The sequence below is a fragment of the Symsagittifera roscoffensis genome, chromosome 1, assembly GCF_963678635.1.
Source record: "Symsagittifera roscoffensis chromosome 1, txSymRosc1.1, whole genome shotgun sequence".
Taxonomy (NCBI): domain Eukaryota; kingdom Metazoa; phylum Xenacoelomorpha; order Acoela; family Convolutidae; genus Symsagittifera; species Symsagittifera roscoffensis.
This window is the reverse complement of record NC_087062.1, coordinates 55,363,357-55,386,668: the sequence shown is the minus strand read 5'-3', so window position 1 is coordinate 55,386,668 and position 23,312 is coordinate 55,363,357. Positions and strand designations below refer to the sequence as shown.

General features: G+C 39.4%; 1 protein-coding gene across 1 annotated transcript in view; it reads right to left on the bottom strand.

The window, feature by feature from the left end:
• Positions 1–19,968, bottom strand: part of LOC134845931 (rap guanine nucleotide exchange factor 4-like) — a gene marked incomplete in the record, with an annotated part of 24,147 nt that extends 4,179 nt beyond the window's left edge. The window contains 12 exon segments of the mRNA XM_063863066.1: positions 9,650–9,796; positions 9,899–9,980; positions 10,093–10,212; positions 11,850–12,133; positions 12,316–12,570; positions 12,850–13,104; positions 16,748–16,893; positions 17,046–17,414; positions 17,642–17,817; positions 18,477–19,061; positions 19,125–19,213; positions 19,770–19,968. Of these exon segments, the coding sequence (XP_063719136.1) occupies positions 9,650–9,796; positions 9,899–9,980; positions 10,093–10,212; positions 11,850–12,133; positions 12,316–12,570; positions 12,850–13,104; positions 16,748–16,893; positions 17,046–17,414; positions 17,642–17,817; positions 18,477–19,061; positions 19,125–19,213; positions 19,770–19,947 (2,686 nt within the window).
• Between the last annotated feature and the right edge of the window lie 3,344 nt (positions 19,969–23,312).

Below are 23,312 nucleotides of genomic sequence, written 5' to 3'. Positions count from 1 at the left end.
TCTGCGGTTTATTATATCTTGTTATAATACTTCCCCATTACAATATTATTTCATTTATTTACAGTTAATCGCAGTTTATTTGATTTACATTTAAAAAAAAAAAGATCAATTATTGCTCTTGATTTCTAACCCATGTAAACTTTAAACGTTTCAATTGTTCATAGCTTCATTTACTTTGAATAATGTATTAAGTTATTTTCATCAATTTTCCCCTTTCAATTCGTTTTTTGTTGCTTTGCTATTCCGAGTCTTTTGTGACTCATTTATGAAAAAACTTCAGTTTTCCCGACTCATTTTTCATTCCGTTCAGAGTCTTTATTGCCTTTTGCGTCCCTTTCCGAGTCTTTTCTGACTCAATGTTTCATTCCTTTCCGAGTCTTTCTCGACCCATTTGTTGTTCGTTTCCGAGTCTTTCCCTACTCATTCATTCATTCCTTCCGAGTCTTATCTGACGCCTTATATATTCCTTCCGAGCCTTTCTTGGCCCTTTGCTTCCTTCATTGCTTCCTTCCTTCAAGTGTTTTCTGACACTTTTGCTTTCTTATTGCCCGACTCCTTGGTTACCTGATTCGAGTTCTTTTTGGACTCTCAATTTTCGTCATTGTTCTTCGACATGACATTTGTTTGAGCTTTATCTGAGCTCACTTATTCCGCTTGCTTCGAGCCTCACTGGGTTCGTGGCTACATTCGAGCTTCGTCTTAGCTCACCTTATTTTCTGCTTTAAGCCTCTCGGTTCTTGGCTACTTCCTGTCGAGCTTTACCTGAGCTCATTTCCTCTGCTGCTTCGAGCCTCACTGGGTTCGTGGCTACATTCCAGCTTCGTCTTAGCTCACCTTATTTTCTGCTTTGAGCCTCTCGGTTCTTGGCTGCTTCCTGTCGAGCTTTACCTGAGCTCATTTCCTCTGCTGCTTCGAGCCTCACTGGGTTCGTGGCTACATTCCAGCTTCGTCTTAGCTCACCTTATTTTCTGCTTTGAGCCTCTCGGTTCTTGGCTGCTTCCTGTCGAGCTTTACCTGAGCTCATTTCCTCTGCTGCTTCGAGCCTCACTGGGTTCGTGGCTACATTCGAGCTTCGTCTTAGCTCACCTTATTTTCTGCTTTGAGCCTCTCGGTTCTTGGCTGCTTCCTGTCGAGCTTTACCTGAGCTCATTCATCTGCTGCTTCGAGCCTCACTGGGTTCGTGGCTACATTCGAGCTTCGTCTTAGCTCACCTTATTTTCTGCTTTGAGCCTCTCGGTTCTTGGCTGCTTCCTGTCGAGCTTTACCTGAGCTCATTCCTCTGCTGCTTCGAGCCTCACTGGGTTCGTGGCTACATTCGAGCTTCGTCTTAGCTCACCTTATTTTCTGCTTTGAGCCTCTCGGTTCTTGGCTGCTTCCTGTCGAGCTTTACCTGAGCTCATTTCCTCTGCTGCTTCGAGCCTCACTGGGTTCGTGGCTACATTCGAGCTTCGTTTAGCTCATCAACTGCTTCGAACAACTCTAGTTCGTCTCATTCGCTACGCTACAGCGATAAAGGCAAGTTGTCCTCTGGGAGGTCAACTGGTATAAGTGCAAATTTTATTGCACAGGGATAAATCTACGGTATTAGGACAGGTAGGTAAACATGTACATCAACTTTAGTTGTCCTCTGGGAGGTCAGCAATCACAATTCGGTCGTCTGCTAAATAGCGACAGGTAGGTAGGTAAATACGTCATCCTCAGTTGTCCTCTGGGAGGTCAACACTCATTGGTGCTAATCTTTGCACCCGGTTTTTTTGCCGTTTATACTGGTAATTGGTAGGTAGGTAGGGTCGGTAGGCTGGTAGGACCAGGTAGGTTCTTGGACTAGCTTTAAAATCGCAGTTAATTGTTAATACCGAGGACACTTTGAACGACCGCTCAATTTTCCCTCGGAGGTAGGTACAAGTGGTAAGGTACAGTGGTAATTGGTTAAACTTTATCCATTATTTCGCTCCTTTCTTACGAGCATCGGTGGTATTCGGTATAAGTTGGTAGGTTGGTAAAGGTAAATTCATATACTGGTATAAGTTGGTAGGTATTGGTTTACGTCTCCTGGTTCAAGGTATGGCCCCATCCGGTAGAAATAAAACGACGCAAAACAATGACAGCGATCCTTCGGAACAAAATGGTACCCAAACGCAAGATACCAATCAAAACGTTCAAGAGACTGGCGTTCGAAAATTGGTTTCGCTTCGACGTCATCACGAAATGGAGATCAATACTTTGATCGACATGCTCGAAAACAACATCTACGAGGAAGAATATGATCTTGAACTCATCAATGAAACGTTCACTGAATTGTCTCAATTCCAACAAAAACTTGATACCCTGAACGATCAAATGTTACAGGCTGGTTCTGAACACGATTTTGAAGAACATTCTCACTGGACAGTACAGTTGAAACAGAAAATCCGAGTATTTTCAATGAAAGTGAAAAAATATTTGAAAAAACAAGTATCAAATCCTGCTACTTCTACAATTCCAAATAACAGCGCTCAAGAAAATGCTACTTCAATTTTCCCACAGGAAACCGCAACCTCCATGCCGACTGCAAACATAATGGAGATACCAAACAACAACCTTATAACCATGAGCAACAATACTCAAGGCAATGCAAGAACAGCTGCCTCTGACGACAACCTTTCGGCGCCATTTCAAGGCGACCAATCATTTTCAAATCCATTTGCTAGTGATGTTCCTAACCACAGCTCACAACAAGCTAGTGCTGCAAACCCTCCTAACAACAACAATCGAGCTTTGGCAACTAATTCAAGCGACACTTCTACTACATTCAGTCGATCAGTGCCAAAACTGAAGCCTACAATTTTCAATGGCAATCCCAACTATTGGTTGCACTGGTATGGTGTATTCGTATCATCGATTCATAATTCTAATATGTCTCCAACTGAAAAGATGATCCATCTTCAATCATTGGTAACTGGCCCAGCTAAACTAATGATAGCTGGTTATGGTGCAAACGGCGACACATACGAACTAGCACTACAACGTCTTCGTGAAAACTTTGGCAATACCAATAGAATTGTCAACTCTTTTGCAACGTCTTGCAAATTTCAAACCTCCAAATCTGGCTCAACCAGAATCATACATGCAGTTTTCTGCTTTTCTCCTAACTTTAGTGGACAATTTTGAGCAACTTGGTTTTGTTCACGATATTTGTTCTACAACAAACTTGAACACTGCTCTGGCAAAGCTTCCCGACCCTGTGAGATTAGAATGGAATCGCTTCGTCATCGACAAAGACTACGATCAACCCTCCTTGAGACATCTAGCACAATGGTTTCAACGGTACGCACAGGCGTGTCGCGACATGCCTCCGACAGGTTTCCGAAACCAAAACAATAACAATTTTAACAATTCTTCTGGAAACGCTAAACACCCTTGTGGTTCCCGTTTCAATGGTTTTACTACAAATGGTGTAGGAAATCAAAATCAGCGCTTTAACCATCAGGGAGATCAACAAAACTCTCGTGCTCAGAATAATGTAAACTCGAATGCTTGTCCTAGTGGAGACACCTGTGGACCTCTCTACAAATGCGAGCACTTCAAAGCTTTAGACCCTAAGCAACGAAAAGAGCATGCCCGAAAAATGCACTTATGCTTTAACTGTCTAGGGAATCATAGGTTTACTGACTGCAATTCGAAATCGCTCTGTCGAACCGATAATTGTGGTAAAAAACACCACACTCTACTCCACGATCCTTCTGATACTTATGGAAAAAACCCTAGTAAAGCTGCAGTGAATCGCGCAATAGCTTGTCAGAGATCAGGTCAATCAGCTTTTGTACCAATCGAATTATCAATTGGTGATAAAACACTTTGTACCTACGCTTTCTTAGATAGTGGTAGCTGCGTAACTCTACTACTGGACTCAGTGGCAACTCAACTAGGCTTGGACGTCAACAAGAAGCACTCACTTCCCATATCTGGATATCATGAGACCAAGTCAGTTCAAGTTACATCTGTGGATGTACAAATTAGACCATACAAAAGCACATCGACTCCAATGACGCTCGATGACGTACTCACGGTAGATGAAAATAATTTGGCCCCAGTTGATATTTTTCAACTAAACGCAATGTGCAACAATTTTCCACATTTAAAGCATGTTAAATACCCGGACTTAAACGACAATAGCATATCGCTAGTCATCGGAAACAACAATCCAGAATATCATGAGATCAAAAATACCGTTTATGGCCCCAAGAATGTTCCCTGGGCTATCGAAACCCTTTTGGGATGGACATGCACAGGTCGGAACAAAACGCAATATAATTCCGTTCCATCTGTTCCGGTGAACTTCACACAAGTTCATTCACACAATAACTTAGATGAAAAATTATACCAGAAAGTTCTCAACTGGATGAAAATAGAAAACACAGGCATCGCTTCTTCAAAACGCTCGCACTCCAAATCGGATAAAAGAGCAATCGATATTCTCGAAAACTCTTGTACTTTAGTAGATGGTCACTATCAAATTGACCTTCTTTGGAAAGAGGATACTGATCTTCCAAATAACCGTTGGCTAGCTGAAAAGCAACTCAACAGCCTCGAATTTCGCCTTAAAAGTAAACCTGATTTAAGGGAGAAATACCGCGCAACAGTCATCACTGACTTAGAAAAAGGCTTTGTCACCAAAATAGATGCAAAACATGACACTGCAATCAAATCTTGGTATTTGCCGCATCATCCAGTGACAAATGTCAACAAACCAGACAAAGTTAGACGAGTCTCAAATGCTTCCAGCATTTTTCAGGGTAAATCCCTCAACTCGAGTTTGCTCAAAGGGCCCGATCTTTTGTGCAACTTAACAGGTCTCATAATTCGCTTTCGACAAAATAAAATAGCAATATCTGCTGACATAGATGCTATGTTTATGCAAGTGCTAGTCAGCCCAAAGGATAGACCTTTTCTAAGATACCTTTGGAAAGAAAATGGTAAATTAGAAACTCACGAATATACACGACACATTTTCGGTGCCACAGACTCACCATACGTGGCTTGCTACGCAGTACGACGATGCGCATCAGACAGTAAAAACGACTTTCCTCTGGCTTCTGAAATCATTCAACGGAATATCTACATGGATGATTTGTATGTCACTTCGTCAACGGTAGAAGAAGCCCTCCAACAAATGACACAACTACGAGGATCTTTATCTCGAGGTGGGTTCAACTTGAATAAGTGGAACTCAAACAGTAAACCATTCCTGGATTCAATTGATCCAAATATTTTAGTCAGCCCTAATGATCCAACGCCTAAACATCAACGAGTTCTCGGTGTTCACTGGAATACCAACACTGACTGCTACTTCATCGATAACAAAAAGTTTGTAAAAATTCTACGTATTGGCATTGCTACACAACGGAAACTCCTGAAGTATACCGCTTCTTTATTTGACCCACTCGGAATAGTGGCTCCATTGACAATTCGGATTCGAAAAGTTCTCCAATCTGTTTGGTCACAAGGTGTTAAGTGGGATACTCCATTAGACACGGATAAACTTCCCGATTTCAAACTTTGGGTAGACGAAATGGAAAATTTCGAAACTGTTTCATTCCAAAGGAACTTCTTTGATAAAGAAAACCCTGCTTCAATCCAGCTTCACACGTTTTGTGATGCATCAGAATTCGCTCTCGCTGCTGTTTGCTACCTAAGAATAGTCTACAGCGACGGCTCCACATCTTTGAAGTTTATAATAGGAAAGACAAGAGTCGCTCCTATGAAACGTGTTACAATTCCCAATCTCGAGTTGCAAGCTGCAGTATATGCTGCCCAACTATCGCTCTTTGTTTCAGAGGAAATTGACCTCAAAGTTGAAAAAACTTATTTCTGGTCTGACAGTACTACTGTTTTGTATTGGCTGCGAACACCTGAAATACGACACAAAATTTTCGTCGCTAATCGGCTTCAGAAAATTTTAGACGTTTCTAAACCTGAACAGTGGTTTCACGTTCCAACTCTGCTAAATCCTGCTGACGACGGTACCAGAGGATACATTGCTTTAGCAATGACCTCAAGCTGTCGGTGGCTACTAGGACCGGAATTTCTGTTGAACGATTCTTCTCAATGGCCTTCACAGGAAAACATTCGGCTTGAGAACATTCCTGTATTCGTTACTTCATTAGAGTCTAAATTTGAGCCTATATTTGACATCAAACGCTTCAGCAACTGGAAAAGACTAATACGGACAGTTGCATACTGCTTCTTATTCGCAGAAAATCTCAAACGGAAGATCAACAAACAGTCGAAGGTCGATCTTCAACTCTTGCATCTAACGAAATCGCACTTTCTCATAATTAAAACTGCCCAAAGGACAGATTTTGTCTCTGAAATTTCAGACATCAAAAAAGAAAAACCAATTGAAGGCAAAAGTAGACTTCGAACATTAGCACCGTTTGTGGACAACTTCAGTATCCTGCGTTCTCGTGGACGTCTCACGCGTGCCCCTATCATGCTATCAGCTAGATATCCAATCATTCTCGCTGGTGAAAACCCCAATGTTCGCCTGCTGTTAGCTAACATCCATGTTCTACATTCCCACTGCGGAAAGGAACAAGCAATTGCCATAGCACAGGAAAACTACTGGATTCTTCGCTGCCGCGTCATGCTGAAAAGTATCATACACAGTTGTATACCCTGCAGAAGAATGCAACAACAAGTCGACTACCCTCAGATGTCAGATCTTCCAATTGATCGACTGCCATCAAAAAATCATTTTCCTTTTGCAACGACTGGATTGGACTACGTTGGACCTTTTCCCATCATCCTTCAAGGAAAACAATACCAAGCGTATATTTTACTGTTCACATGCTTAGTGATCAGAGCTGTGCATCTTGAAATCTCATTAGGACTATCGACAGACAGCACTCTTCTTTGTATCAGACGCTTTTTTGCCCGGCGAGGAAAACCATCGAAAATGGTTTCTGATTGTGGGACAAGTTTTGTGGGCTCCAATTCTGAGCTGAAGAAATGTCTAGACAACTTGGAAAAGAACAAAGAATTTGTGGAAAGCATCAATCAGCTGGACGTATCACTCGAATGGAAATTCAACCCTCCTGCGGCCCCTCATTTTGGTGGTTCTTGGGAACGACTAGTTCAGATATTTAAACTTTCCCTGTACAAAGTCATCGGATCAAGAACACTCTCCTATGAAACACTGGCTACTTTCACGACCGAAATTGAATCAACCATGAATTCACGACCTTTAACCAATGTGTCTGACGACATCAAAGATGATCTGCCTCTCACTCCCAACCATTTCCTTCTTGGTCGTGGAACTCCAAATTTACCGCCTGGTATCTTCAAGGACAAGGATTTATCTCTGTCAAAATCATGGAAAGCATCCCAACTACTCGCAGATCACTTCTGGAATCGCTTTCTTCGAGAGTACTTACCAGGTCAGCAGAAACGATCAAAGTGGACTTCTGCGACTTCCAATTTGCAACCCGACGACATGGTCTGGATGTTGGAGGATTTTACACCTCGTGGACTGTGGCCTCTTGCTAAAGTGGTGGAAACCTTTCCTGGACAAGATGGAATAGTCCGCTCAGTGAAGCTGAAAACGCCAACTGGATTCAAAGTTCGACCTGTGGTCAAATTGAGCCGCGTTTTCCCAGTTTCGCAGTAACCAAGCTCCAAATAGCTAACCAACCAAATAATCACGCAACTCAGCCTTCAACATATCAACTCGACAAAGATGAACAAATCTACGACTCGTCAATTCAACTAAGACAATCAGCTCAACGATAGACAAACCAAGATGAAGATGAAAAAGAACAATTTCTGGTTCCCTTATCTACTGGTTCCCTTATCTTTGTATTCTACCGTATCCTTACTATTTTATTCAATACTTTATTTGCAAGCTCTGCAAATGTGGGCGGGTGTTAATTGTAAACAATTAAGGTCACCTTTCTCTCAACTTGACTTTTGACATTACAGCCAAGCTGACTCACTCGTTTCTCTCAACTTTTCAAAAACAGCATGACTTACAAGGAAATGACAAACTTTCAGGTAAAATAATGTTTCAATTTATACGAAAACTCGGGATTAATATCAACTTTTCTGAATAACCCCCTTATTAACAGTTCCCCTTTTCTAACGTTCGCCTTTTAGTATTCCCCGTACCATGTAATATAATATCCCTATTTATGATATTATATTTACCTTAGTTTTATCCCTGATTTACTATTGTATTATTTTTCATGTACTTACTCAACTGATGCCCAACTGCATGGAACTCCTTTGACTCAACCCTTAAAACTACCCTTACTAACAATTGGTGTACTACTCTCCTCAGGTAAATTACCCAATTTTTATAACGCTTTTTCGATAAAATTAATCCAATTCGAGAAAACTGGATCAATAGGTTTTTTCGCTGTAAAATCAGAAAATTAAATGCAATTTTTGAAACGAAGTCGATCAAGTTTTTCGTGACTTTCTAGCTTTCACTGTTGGATAGTGGAGTTTGCTTTCCCTTTAACAAAGCCCAAAAAATATGAAAAATCAACAAATCAAATCGAGTTCCTAAAATTTTAACCAATGTTAAAATCGAATTTCGATTAGACCGGATTTTTAAACACAGAGGCAAAGCTTCGCAACGCTAGCGAGAACACGACAAAAGGTAACTCTACAAAGTGCAATAAAAAAGTAGAAATAAGCCTCGAATTAGTTAAAATTCGGCTACGTCTCGGATTCGATCTTCGACCTAGCGATAATGAGTCTCACGCACTTATCACTCAGCCACGGACGCTCAATAAATCACAAACACTAGCTACAAATAAAGCAGAGAACAGATCCTATGAAATTTCCAATGCTACAGATCGTGATTATAACAAAATAGCCACCAAAGAAGTGAACAATTTTAATGAACCCTTTCATTTGCGAGTTAGGTTAGAAAAAAAAAGAATGTTTGTACTAATACACTTCGCTGCTCAAAGTGTAAATACTAAAACATTAAAAAGCAACTACAAAGAAAATCGTTTACAGAAAAAATGAACGATTCTTAGATGTGGCAACTTAGGCCGACAATTTTCTCTGAAATCGAATAATTACCGTTTAAAAAAAAACAGGTTCTGGTCAGATTCGAAACCAGGACCTATGCCGATTCAGGTGTTATCGTTACCTACAGGCTAAACATGCAAGAGACTTAAAAATTTGAATTCATTATTAAGTAAGGTAACACCAGGAGTCCAGATGATTCCTGTGAACAAAATTATTTACGGAGAAGTCTAGTACCCGATTGCAATACCCTTGCTTATCGCAAGGGTAATAACTTCCCGTTTTTATTTTTTTGATTAAAGACTAGGATTTTAACGGTTTCAACTTAAGTTATGTATGCCTAGTTGCCGCTTGGTACATTTTGTACCAATGCTAATAACACAGGGCTTTGCGTTTTTCGACTTGTTTACCTCAAATTTTTCTAGATGTAGTTTTTTTTTGACATGTTTTCAAATATTTTTTTCGACTTACTGGCATCCGTTTTTCCCATCGGCTAGCTTGAAATGCTGTGTAAGCTTCGGTTCGCCGCTGCGTACAACAACAACACGCTCAGCAAAAAATTGCAGCACGATAATAAAGCTAAAACAATATAATTTTAGGTTGAGCTTTATTAATGAGCGCATACACTAACCTCCAGTGGATTTGACCTCGTAGAGTAGCATCTCGTCCTCAAGACACAGTTTGCTGGCAGCCTGGGTGGCAATAACTTCCGCCTTAGTGTCCATTGGCAGTCTCAGAGTAGTGTAAGTGTGGTCGAAGCAGTACACTTTGAAGATATCTATAACAGCCGAAACATTTTTCATCTCAGGGTAAAACGTATTTGTTTCTTTGTAGATAGTACTTTCGATGCCGTCTAAAAATGCAATATGTATGTTCGTACTTTCATCGGGTCCGCGAATTGATTTCCTTTTCTCAGGATGGTGCTCCTCGCTTCTTCGACCTTGAGTCATTACATAACTTCTCTGCAAAAATGAATCTCAATAATATACGTGCATTGAACAAAATTTAAAGTTGATTATTAACTGTTACACAATAACATCATATACTCGCGTTTTTCGAATGTAAAGAACTTACATTTTGTTTCCGGTAGTCGTAGTAAGTAATCTTTCCAGCTTTAGCTTGTTCCAATGCGTGTAGTTCATTCTTCAGAAGGGGGTATGTTTTAACATCATTCGCACAGCTGTTGCACAATTCCTGAAATCACATTCAATTGACATACTATTTGGTACCTGATATCGCGTTGAAATTTTTATTTCAGCTAGAAAACCGTGTTTGACAATTTTTTCGCAGAGGCGAGGCTGAGCTTCGCACCACAAGGGATACAAAAAAAGAAAGTCGCTAAGTCGAAAAAAATCGAAAGTGTCGAAAAAACTAAATCTATGAATTTGAATATTGCTAATTTTGAAACAAAAACATGCCAAGACAAAATAACGCAAACTAGCGTCGGAAGAAAATTAACCAAGCGGCAACAAAGCCGAAAACACCTTGGTAGAAACCTTTTAAGCCGAAAAAAAATTCAAAAAGACTTGAGACTTAAAACTTATTAGGTAACCCTCATCCTCAAAACACACGCACACAAATACACACACACATACAAACATTCGCTCATCTATGAAACAAAATGACACCACTAAGCCGATATAATACAAGCCGAAACCTGAGCCGGGAAAAAATAATAATAAAAAAACCGAAAAAAAATTAAGAGTAATGAGAGTTATTAAGTCCCACTCAGCCTCAAAACATACAAATAAAAAAAAATCGCTCGTCAGAGGCAATATGAGGCCATTACGCTGACATAACATAGGCCGGAATCTATCAAGCTGAAAAATGAAAAGAAAAAAAAATTGCAGATCAAGTTGGTAAAATTACAGGCAACTTTCAATTAGAATAAAAATGTTAAAAGCAAAATAAAGCACATCCTTCAGAAAGTAAGTGAAAAAATCGTACCAGATAAAATAAATGGCAATTTAAAAAAAGTAATGAACGCAAGTAAACATAGAAAAACTGACTTTCTTGAAAAATCTCAACTTTCGAATTTCAAAGAAAAAAATAGGTACCCTTCAAGCTCTTTGAATTTCTACAAAAGTTTATGATTGGCGCTTTTTTGATAACATGAGCCCAACTAGAGAAAACTGGTTCAATAGGTAAAGTTTTTATTCCGCTGTAAATCTAAAAATTAAATTCTACTTTCGAAACTAGAATTCTACTTTCGTTCACGAATTCTACTTTCGTTCGAATTCTACTTTCGTACACGTTTTTTACCCGCCATTTCCACGTTCGTATTAAGAGAGTGCTATTTACGTCACTTTCAGCAGATGAATTTCAATTGAACTCAAAAAAAGCATATATATCTAAGTTAGTTCATAAATTCATCAATATGCATGAATGCACATCAGTAGTTATTAGAGATTTCCTGAAAAAAAAAATCAGCAAGACTTATATAAGTCTTCACTACGTTCATTACTCTTAACAAACGGGAAATGAACAGACTCCCTCTCTCTCTCTCTCTCTCTCTCTCTCTCTCTCTCTCTCGATCTTTCAAACATCAACAACCTCTCTAATTCAAGCTCGAAGCTCAGATCGATGTAGCTACACCAATTACCTAACTGATGGTAGTTATATTTGAATTTCCAAGAAATTGAGCAAGAAAGCCATAGATAAAATTTACCATACCTCCTGAGAACAAAGTTATTTACGGGAAAAGCCTAGTACCCGATTGCAAAACCCTTGCTTATCGCAAGGGTACAATAAAAATGCTAAATGGACGTTTAAACTTCTGTCAAGTACCTGTTCATCAAACTGCGATTTTTAAAGCAAAAACGAATATTCACATTGAGGAACGAGATGAGACTTGGATCCTCCGTGAACTCGTGCAGTGCCATCACACACCATCTCAGCACAAAGTGGATCACTTTGCGCTTCTTCTGGAACATGCCTTCTGCCGGATCAGTGCCTCCGGCTGCTCCCCTGCCCATCATCATTGAGTCATGAGAGGGTCCGCTAGAGGAGGCAGACTGAAGGGGGAGGGTTGTGTAATGTCTGGTGAGCATCGAGGTCAGTTTTGAGTTGCTGAGAAACACCGGGTATGTCAAAAGGAAGTCTTCCAGAAAGGTGTCTAAACACGAAATTTAAAAATTACAAATGTCAAGAAGCGAGATATCCACATTTAATTTTGACCTTAAAGTAGCAGGAATTTTGTAATTTGAACTGGCATATTATAAAATAATAATCGATTGTAAAAGTGCCCTAAAAGCGTAGTTTCGCATTTTATTAATCCAAGTCATGTAGTAATATTACCTCCCACTAAGTCCGCATTAGCATCCAGTCGTGTCTCCAGAAGGTAGTCCAGCATCTTCTCACTGGTACCTGCCATGATGCTGTATCTGTACTGGATAGGATTGGATGATCCACCTTGCTGCATGCCTCCCAGACTGGACCCAGAGGCAGTGGCGGCTGCCGACGCTGCTGAGCCAATGGTGGCCGACACTATTCCATTGTGATGTTGCAATTTAACTGCTATCTTCTCCAACACAAGCACGTCCTGCTCGCCTTCTAAAATGTAACAGGTGACATGGCTACGATAAGCATGTTATTTTGGTTAAGACCATTTGTTATGAGACAACGAACAAAAACCACTAACTGTTCAGCCCTGTATGGATAACTGCTGTTGACCCATTCACTTTTTGGTAGTTTCACTTCAATTAATGAGCACAATTCATTTGCAATGTACTTGGTTGCTTTTACTCAAGAATCAACCGAGTTGGTGGACGTCGCAGTTTCAATAGACTATCTCAATAAAATGAAAATAGACCAATAACATATATTTCGAACCTTTCAGTCTGACAGTGTTCTTCTCTACATCCTGCAGAATACGAAGGAAGTCTTCTTTGTCCACTTTGAGGAAATGACTGTTGTCCTCTTTCACGATGACTGAGGCTGCTCTCGGTGCAGTGTTGACCAGGGCCAGTTTGCCGAAGTCGTCTCCCTCGTGCAGAGTACACACCACTCCGCCTCTGTCAGTAACGACATCTACGCTTCCACTCAGGATGATGTACCAACTGCGACCCTCGTCACCCTGCCTGAACACTGAAATGAAACCACAAGAATGGGTTGGATGTTCATTTAAAAACATAGACAAGCGTATCAGGGAAAGGTATGCTGCTTTTTGAAAAAATGTTCCCTAACAATCTGGTCTATAATTCAAGAAAAATAAACACCAGGAGACAAGGCATAAATTAACACAGAGGCGAAGCGAGGCTTAGCAACGAAACAAACCTGAAGGAGCGGAAAGAAAGCAGACGATCTTTGAGCAGACACCAGTTGAGCCGAAACAAAATTGATTTTTTAAAAAGTTTTAAGTTCCCCCTGAAACTACTATGAACAACACTTGCAATTACAATGAAAACTGCTTACAGCAAAAGAAAAATCCATGATTTGGCAACTAAGCAGACAAACGAAACCTGAGCAGAAAAACGAGAGATGCTAAAAAACAAGGCCAGGCCGTGACTCAACCCCTAGACCGTAGGGTGTAAAGACAACCACGCTACCTCTAGGCCAAGTGGGAACGAGCCTGGAAGTTCCTAAGATTCAATAATAAAATAATAATAAAGCAAGTAAAACTTGAAAAAAAAAATTTTGGAAAATTTTTTTTCGCATCAATTGCGAATTTTTAAGGAGATCGTATTTTGCTTTAAATTTCTCAAAAATATTTGAAGTGATCTTAAGAAGACAGCCAACTGACAGTTGAAGAGTAATGAACGCAAGGAGACAAAAAAAACTTTTTTTTTGTTCGAAAATCTTTTTTTTTCTTCAAATTTTGAAGAAAAATGACCTTTAAGCTCTTTGGACTTCAAGGACAACTTGAGAATCGGTTCTTTTTCGAATAAATAAACATAGCCAACTGACTAATGAAACAACAAATGAACGCAAGGAAACTGAAAAAAAAAACTGACTTGTTTTTTCAAAAACCTTCAACTTTTGAATTTCAAAAAAAGTAGATGACTCAAAGCTCTTTGAATTTGTAGAACAATTTATGATGTACACTTTTTAGTTTAAATTAACCCAATTTGAAAAAAACTGAATCAATAGGTAAATCTTTTATTTCGCTGGGAAATCTGATAAGTATTTTCCATTTTCGAAATTAGAAGTCAATCACGTTTTTCGTGGCCTTTACACTTTTGCTGTTCAATAGTGGAGTTTGCCTTCCTTTAAACAATGTAAATGCACTGAATTTAAAAAGAAATCAGTAGTCAAACCGTGAAAAATCAAGCGTGACCAAATTTTACGACTTTTTCCTGAAAAAAAAAATCAGCCAGACCTATATAAGAGTACTCACTACGTTTATTACTCTTAATATGTGGGTAAATGAAAATGCTAGCTGAAACAGTTAAGAAATGACTCTTTCCTATTATCGCCCCCTAGCCTAATATCAAAACAATAATGCCTCCTACACAGAGTTTACTTATATCGGGAGCTCTAATTGGTAAGACCAAAAAACCATAATACAAAAACATTTGCAAGCCAATTAAAGGATTTAATGAACTAGAATTCTTATCAACTCGATCGGGCTGCAACATAACCCTACAGAAAATAGACAATTTAAAGACGTGAGAGAAAACTATCAAATTACTGAGCAGAATTTTTTCAAACATGTACACTTTTCCTAGAAAATTTCAAAATACAGTCCAAACGTAGCTAGCTTCACACCACTCTCCATATGTTAAAGGCATATCATTGCAAGCTAGCATACAGAAATTGAAAAAAATCTAGTTCTACTAAAACTTTAAAAACGTTCTCTCGCAGTCAGGAAGAGAACAACAATTGCGAGTGTTGAATTAGCATTTAAACCAAATTTACGCAGACGACCGTTAAGCCAAAGAAAAATTAATCTAATTTCCAATCTCCTCTCCCGAAGTAATTACGCAGATAAGAAACATTTTTCGCCCTTAAAATGGCGCAATTTGATGCGATTAAGCCCAAAAAATATATGCCGAAACCTTTAAAGCATAAAAACTGAAATTATACATATCAAATTTGGTAAATACAAAACCAACAAAAATAAATTTTGAATGAAACGGGCGTTTAAATACAGACACGCTCAAAAACGTCATTTAGCCCGGACTGTTGGGATTCCGCTGTGTCAGAATATGATTCCTGTGAACAAAGTTTTCAATGAGAAAGAAGTTTAGTACCCGCTTGCAGCACCCTTGCTAACTGCAAAGATAACAAGACTGCTCGTATCAGGGCGAAGCACTGAATGTTCCGACTGCCTTTTAAGGTTTATGGAGCAGCAGTAAAAACATTTAAAAAATTAAATGAAATAAAATGATTTTTTTTTCTAAAATTTGAAATTTTTTATGAAAATCATCCCCCCACACGCCATATAAAGTACAGAAAGATAGATTTCGTTCCTTGTAACAAATCAATTATGGCAAATAAGCTTCGTTCAACCAATTTGGAACAATTTATAAGACGGATTAAATCTCCGCTTACGCGTTAATAGCGCGAATTATATCGCGCGTTAATTGTCCCAATTTGGTCAAAATGTCTGAAGAAAAAAAAACCCACCCCGAGCACAAATATTCCGTTACTTTCGTATCGAAAGTCGGAACAATAAATTCGCATTCGGCAAAGAAACGACAGCCTCGTTAGATATACAGTAAAGGATCTTTTTTTTACACATTGGCGACACTGTACTTCGCAATTTTAAGCGAGTAAACGACAAAAATCAGCTCTAACACAAGCGGAGATGCAGCTTCGAAAACAATTAAGAAAGCGACAAAAGATTCAGGAGCTTTATATCGCACAAAACTTAAACATTGCATGTAAAAAATTGGAACAAAATAAACCTAAGGCAACCACACAAATTGGACACAGGCAAAGCTGCGCTTCGCAGACACCAGCGAGAACAGGACAAAAAGCAGCTCTATAAAAGGCAAAAAGAACTAGTAGAAATGAGTCTCGAATTAGTCTGCAACCTAAAGATTATGAGTCTCGTACACTAACCACTTAGCCAAGGACGCTTAATTAATCACAAATAAAGCAGAGAACAGATGCTACGCAATTTCCAATGCTACAGTAAAATTTCCAAACACTTTTAATGAACAATTTATTAGCGAGTTAGGTTAGAAAAAAAAGGTTCGTACTTATACACTAACGCTTGCAAGCTGGCTAGTGTAAAAACGCTCGCAAGCTGGCTAGTGTAAAAATGTTAGGCCAAACTTTGTATAAAAATGCATGTATTAATTTCGCGAAATACAATGTTTGAAAAATTGAAAAAGAGTTTTTATTATTGTTCTGTTGTGTGAAACAAATAGCTTCTTCTTTAGCTTCAAATTGATGAAACAAAAAAAGCATGAACTAAGTTAAATCATTACAAATCAAACGCAAAAAAAAATGATATTACTGTGCCAATGCAGCTTCCTGAATCAAAAGAGCCACCAAAAGTAGCACCTTTGTGCGATCAATAAAAACATTTTTATTTGCGACTTAGGTTGGAAAAAATTTGTTTACTATCACACTGCACTCCGCTTATATATAAAAAAAACTGAAAACGGAAATGGTAAAATAAACCTTGAATAAAACTTTTGCGGCTTGTTACATTCGTGATTATAGCAAAAATGCCACCAAATGAGCATTTTAAATTCCGAGTTTAGATGGGAAAATAGTAGACTCATACTATAACATTACGCTCGCTGGTGTAACCATAATTACGTTGGTAGTTACTCACTTAAAAAACCTGCTTTCGGATGTGCCTCGAAAGTTATCACGCCAGCCAGTTCTCTTTTCACCATTGTGGAGAGATGACTCAAGGCTTTTATGTGCAGCAGCTCATCATAGAGAATCTCTACTTCTTCAGCGCTTCTTGTGTGTCCCCTGAAAGTTGATCGAAATTAAAGAATAATCGAAGCAAATGATTACAAAGCAATAATCACAATAGCTTGCATAATCGAAGCAAACGATTACAAAGCGATAATCACAATAACTTGCAAACAACGATAGGCAAATCAAAAGCCAATTATACTCACGGTTTACGTAGAATCAATCTGAAAATAGCATCAGGCCCCGTCTGTGACAAATACGTCAAAATCTCTGGTAGGAACTCCTCTGCATCCCTTTTATCTTGCACCGTAGGCTGCATCAATTGTGCACCTCCTACTGCTCCTATAGCCATAGAACCTTGGGCCATAGTGCCTCCAAATCCAGGCATGTCATCTTCCAGAAATCGGTAGTACAAGTTCGGATCATCTCTGAACTCCCGGTCTCGATTGACATGTACCAGAACCCCCTCTTCTAGGAGTGCCTGCCACATCCCTGTAGCTTGATGTCGACTGTGAACGATTTGGTTGTTTTGGGCTATGAGCCACTCTACCATCTCCGATCCAATTGCGCATCGCCTGAAGCAATAAACATTCACGATTGGAACTCTGTTTCCTGTCAAGAATAATGAAAGGGAACTTGCACAAGGAATTTAAGTTAACCAGTTGCTAGAAACAATTGTTCAAATTCTTTAATTGAGTTACCGACCATTGTCAAATTAAAGTGTGGAAATTATTTCTGCAGAATTTAGAAAGATCCGCTGTACTTTTTTCCAGTCCTCGTTTTGAGAAAACTGCACACATACCTGTAAGTGCTGTTTCCCAGTTTTCTGTCTCTGATCAGTGATGGTTGTCCGGGTATCATGCCTGGTCCAGATGAGGAAAGCATGAGAATGCGGAGCACTCTTCCAGCCTGTGCAATTTTCTCACTAGGTCTACTAGTCCAAGCTTCCCATGGCTGACTTCCCTGTTTTGTAGACATCTAAAATTGCAGCATTATGGCGTAGTGTAGTGATGCTTGCTCAACAATCATGAGAGTGGGATTTGCAATCATTGCAATGATGTTTATGTCAACGTATGCTCCCTAAAGCGAATGCTTGATTAACCGTTTAATATCCAGATAGCCCTTTGGCTACTTGAATTAAAACAACGAAAAACAGTCTGAAAAGCAAATTGAACAAACTCATGATTCGCTTGGAAGTTCGAGCCTTTTATGCATCTTTTTTGATGAACTAACTCGATTTCCGATGACTTGCTAGAGGTATTTTTTAGAACACTAAATTTTGAAATAGTAACCCAATTTTTGAAATTAAGCCTCAATCGCATTTTTGCACCACTGGCATTTTTGTCATTTGCGAGAGAGAGAGAGAGAGAGAGAGAGAGAGAGAGAGAAAGAGAGAGAGAGATATGCCTTTTCATCTGTTGAATGAATTAAAAAGCAAATACTAAAAAAATCAAGCCAAACCGCAAAACACTTGAAGGACAATAATGTTTAAGAAAAAAACACCAAAAAAAACAACGACAGCAAAGTGAAACATTTCTTCAAAAATATTAAGAGCAGCTCGAAACCTCATTTTGGATTTCAGACACAAATTTAAAAACTTTTATGCTGTTTTAGAACCTAGTTTCATTAACACTAGCCTCAGAAGAATGGTCTTGTAGTAAGTAAGGACGGTTGTTGTGACCAGCAAGTGCTTTGAAATCTCTCGGCATAGAACCGAATTGTCCACTTGCCAAACTTTGACTTGTATTTTGCTGACTACCAATTCCATGGAATGTGTTGTTGCCTGTTGCATTTCGATTGTGATCATTTAGGCCTAATTGCTCACTATTTAGAAATCCAAGTGTATTCATGTCATTATTGAAACCCATCATGTTCATAGAGTTAGCGTCACTTCCTACTGCCAATCCGGAGGTTCCTATTCCAGAGTTTCCACCTGTAATGCCCATAGTGTTGAAGACCGAGTTACTAGTTCCAGCCACATCGCTATGTAACGTATTGACCGGCGCTACGTTTCCGGACGTCAAGAGCTGGAGTTCAGAATCGGTGATCAAAGCACCCATATATTGACGATGTTTTTGCCACATTTCTCTGAAGTGGGGAGCCGATATTCGAAGCAATTCAGAGTATTCACTAGTCACTACAGTAGCTCTCCTTGGCGAGTTCGTCAGAACCGAGTCTCCAAATACCGTTCCTGTTCCTAAAGTGCAGATGGTGACTTCGTCCTAAACCACAAAATTGCCGTTTGAGATGCTCAGTTTAAATTCAAACAAAAAAAAACAATTCACCTTTGGGTCACCCGTATTTGAAACGTTGACATCAAGGCTTCCCGACAATACAGTGTACCAGTTAGTCCCGATGTCTCCTTGGCAGTACACTAAATGGACGTGAACTACCCATCACAAATTAATTCATGGGAACACTTTCAAATTATTTTCTGTTGACAATTATTAGGTAAAATTCATGTTAAGTCTTTTATTTTTTAATAACCAGCCAGAGGCGCCTTAACCGGAGGTCAATTGTTTAAAATTAACAAGGTTATGTCTATCTTACAAGAGCTCACATAGCAAACTGCAGCGCGTGCTCGTGTGGAATTTGAAAACAATCATCTGATTGCGTGGCTCAATCACAACCAATGTGCCACATTAGCAAAAGAAAAAAATTTAGTCACCAAGAAACTTGATAGTTTGGAAAAAGTGCCAAGCTGTTATGGTGTGTAATATAACCGATTCTGCTATTCTGAAAACTTCTGCTTGAAATATAGTTGACAGCCTACACACTAACCCGCTTAGCGTAGGCACGTCACTATGAAAATCAAATATCGTTCAAATTATGCCACAGCTCGAACAAACCGGCATAGATGCGCATTTAACTGAATGAAACAACCCAGTCACCTGGAGAAAAAACTAAATCAAGCTGCAAATTGTACTAACGAGTGACTCCTTCGTCTAGCTCCTCGTAACATCCAAACAGGCATATTTGCTGCAGCAGTGCCGGATGCACCTTCTCAAACGCCTTAACAGACTTTAAGCGGGCATAAATTATATCTAAGTCTTCTCCGGTTCTTTCAAAGGACCTTTTATCCAAGCAAGTTATCCACTCCGCGATCATTTTCTGGCTATCACACCATATATTCTAAAAAATAAAAAACATTTACATTTAATTTATGGAGAGAGAAAGACACTTTAATTGTTGTTGTTTTGGATTACCAGTATAACCCAGCTGCGGACCGATCGTTTAGCAGACAAATCTTTTAGCATAAAAAGTGAGAAATGAAATGAGTCTTTGGACAGACCAACGTAAAATGTGATCCATGATTGATTGACAGACTTAAAATAGACTATCAGTCTTCGGTCAAGCTTCCACTATTAAGACAATTATTTCACGATTTATCAACTGAATATCAACTTCAAAACAAGTCTGATATAAGAAATTTGCAATGTTAATTCAAACGTTTTCGCACATTTTGTACATCAACAAGATTAAAATTTTTAACAATATTTACAAAACGATCAAAGATCTGAAAAATGAGAATTATGTCTAAAAATGCTTTAAAACTTTTTGACCAATCAAATTTAAACAACTGTAATTACATAACAAATATACGTAATCAATAATAACATTTTCCTGTAAATTCCTGATATTTCTTTTTAGCTTTTTGTTCTTTCATGGTTATAAAATTTCGATTTGGGCATTTTTTTGACTCAGACATGTCAGTTTTTTAACTTTTAGCCATGATATACATAGACTATAATTTTAGTGTTATTTCCCGGCTCCTGAATTTATCACGTGTGTTGATCCTAGGCCTCTCCCTTCAAATATGCAAAGCCTCTAGTGTGAGTAGCTTATGAGTGTTGGCTGTTTGATCTATAATCTCTGACTTCAGCTCAGCAGTACCGCCTACCTCCTTATTACACTCTAACATGTGCTGCCCTACTGGGGAGTCCCATTTGCGGTGATCATCGACCCTCGTGGCTAAATGTCGGACTGTCTGGCCGACATAGGTGGAGTTACATCCACTACATAAGAGCTTATCCACCATTTTGGATCTCAGTTCACGAGCAATGGAAGTTTTGAGAGATGGCAAGCATGTTTTCAATTTTCTTGTTGTAAAAATTAATTGTGCCCCGGATGTTTGCCGAACCTTTGCAGCTAACAGTTGAGATGGATTGCCTCGATATTGCATTGTAAAAAGGGGGTGAGTCTTTTAACCATTTGTCATTTATCGGTTCTGATACCTTTACCTCAAAAATGTTCTTTCCCTCAATGATCTTGTTAAGAGTTTCAAACACTACCCTGTCCGACCAATTTATCCGATATTGATTTTCAATACATTATTTCCGATTTTTTTCCAATGCTGAGAATTTCCAATGTCAAAATTTTTCCATGTTGAGGTTCTTCTGAAAACCCAATGAACCTTCCCTTCAAAAAACGTTTTTTTTTGAACTGCAAAGGTGTGCAACTTGTGAAATTTAGAATGGTGCCCGTATCAGTGGGTTTTTGGTACCACCAATTTGTGACTTTTTTCCTGAGTCCACGTTGACATTTAAATCCAAAAAGGCCATATTACCGTTACTATCAAGTTCTTCTATGGTGAACTGCAAGTTTGGATGCAACTTATTGGCAGCCTCGAGAACTAACCCAGGATCGCCCTTGACAGTTCTAACTAAGTCACCCACATATCTTAGAAAACACGTATCTTAGAAAACTATGTCACCCACATATCTTAGCCTAATTGTTGTGATAAACATATTAAATAGTTTCATATGTGAATGAATATGATTTCCCAAGATGATGATGGCTCAGTGCAACAACAGTTGGACTCCTAATATAGTGATGTGGAATTGAACCTTGACTCGAAACCCTATTACCCCGCTATCCAAGAAGAATTCCTTGGAAGCGGAGCACTTGGAATTGAAAGCAGAGAAAAAGAAATCCGTAGAAACGGAGCACTTGAAGTTGAAAAGGCTAAAAAGGAAACTGGTGCCCGAAATCGCCCAATCTGTGTTTAACGCAACAGTCCTAGCAGCCGTCTATCTGCTTGCTGTTGAAATTTACCAATTGCCCCCATACATAATAAGCAGCTATTAAAATGCGGACAGATGCTTACCCCATGATGTAAAAGCAGAGAAAAAGCAGAGAAGTTTGTCCCCACTAGACAAACCCTGGACAAAACTGGTGTGATCCGGCGACGAGTGATCCCAGTTTGGCGTACAGACCTCGGCTCTACAACTTACGGAGGGCGTTGTTCCTGTACGGACACGCCCTTTTGCGTCTGGGGGGAAAATGCCAGACACAGCACCTTGCGGCAACGCCAAATGTCCCCACAGCGGAATCGTAGCTTCCAGTGGAGTGCAGTGTGATGGGTGCAATAACTGGTTTCACATCAGCTGTGCTAGAACAACGAAAAGAAAACTCGCAAACATCCCTCAATTTTTCTGTACTAGTTGTCATCAACAGCCTTCTAACGGATTTTCAGGTTTATCACAGATGATGACAAAAATGACAGTTAAAGAGAAAGGTATTGACGACCAGAAAAAAGCTACCGAGCTGAAGGAACTAGTGGACCTGCCTAAGATTGATGTCTCAGCAAACTGTTTCCCTCCTGCCGATAAGTTTGGCGAAACAAATTTAAACCAGTTTGCCGCCGGAGTTGAAAGTTTTTATGAAAAAGTTGTTTTCATGAAAAGAAATCTATTTAACCTCCCTTCAGGAAATGCTGGAAAGCTGTTTATCAGGGAGGTCACGTTCGGGCTGAAACCGTTTAATTCTTCAAACTCAAAATACAATTCCATGGCCATGAAAGTGCTACCCGGATTACTGCTACAGAAACCCTTCCAGGCCTCCAAATGCAAAAATCACACTGAAGCACTTTCTCGGCGCTCAGAAATGTGGAAACGCGGAGATATAAAGGGTCTAGCGGATGAAGTTTATTATATTCAAAAACGACTAAAAACCACGCAACGCAACAACTCATCTAAAGACCAAGATCGTGGCTTTGCCAAACTACTTTTTCAGGGGAAAGTCAAAAACGCATTGAAGCTATTAGAAGAAGATCCGAGCGTTGGTTGCCTTCCCTTCACAGAAACGATTGAGAAGGAACTGAAGCAGTTGCACCCAACCATGGCAGTTCCCGACAGAACAGCACTTCTTTTTGGGCTAAAGGAAACCATTCCCGAAGTAGCATATAAGTCCATCAAAGAAGATGTGGTAGCAAAAACTGCAGGAAGACTGAATGGATCCGCTGGTCTATCGGGATTAGATGCTGAAGTATTAAAGAGAATGCTTTGTTCAAAAGATAATGTCCAAGACGGAAAAATGCTGAGAGAAGAAATCTCTTTGATGTGCTTCAGATTGTGCACCATGCACCACTGCCCCGGATTATTTGCGCCTTTGACGTCTTGTCGTCTTTTAGCCCTTGATAAGAACCCTGGAGTGCGACCAATCGGGTTTGGGGAAGTTCTCCGTAGACTTCT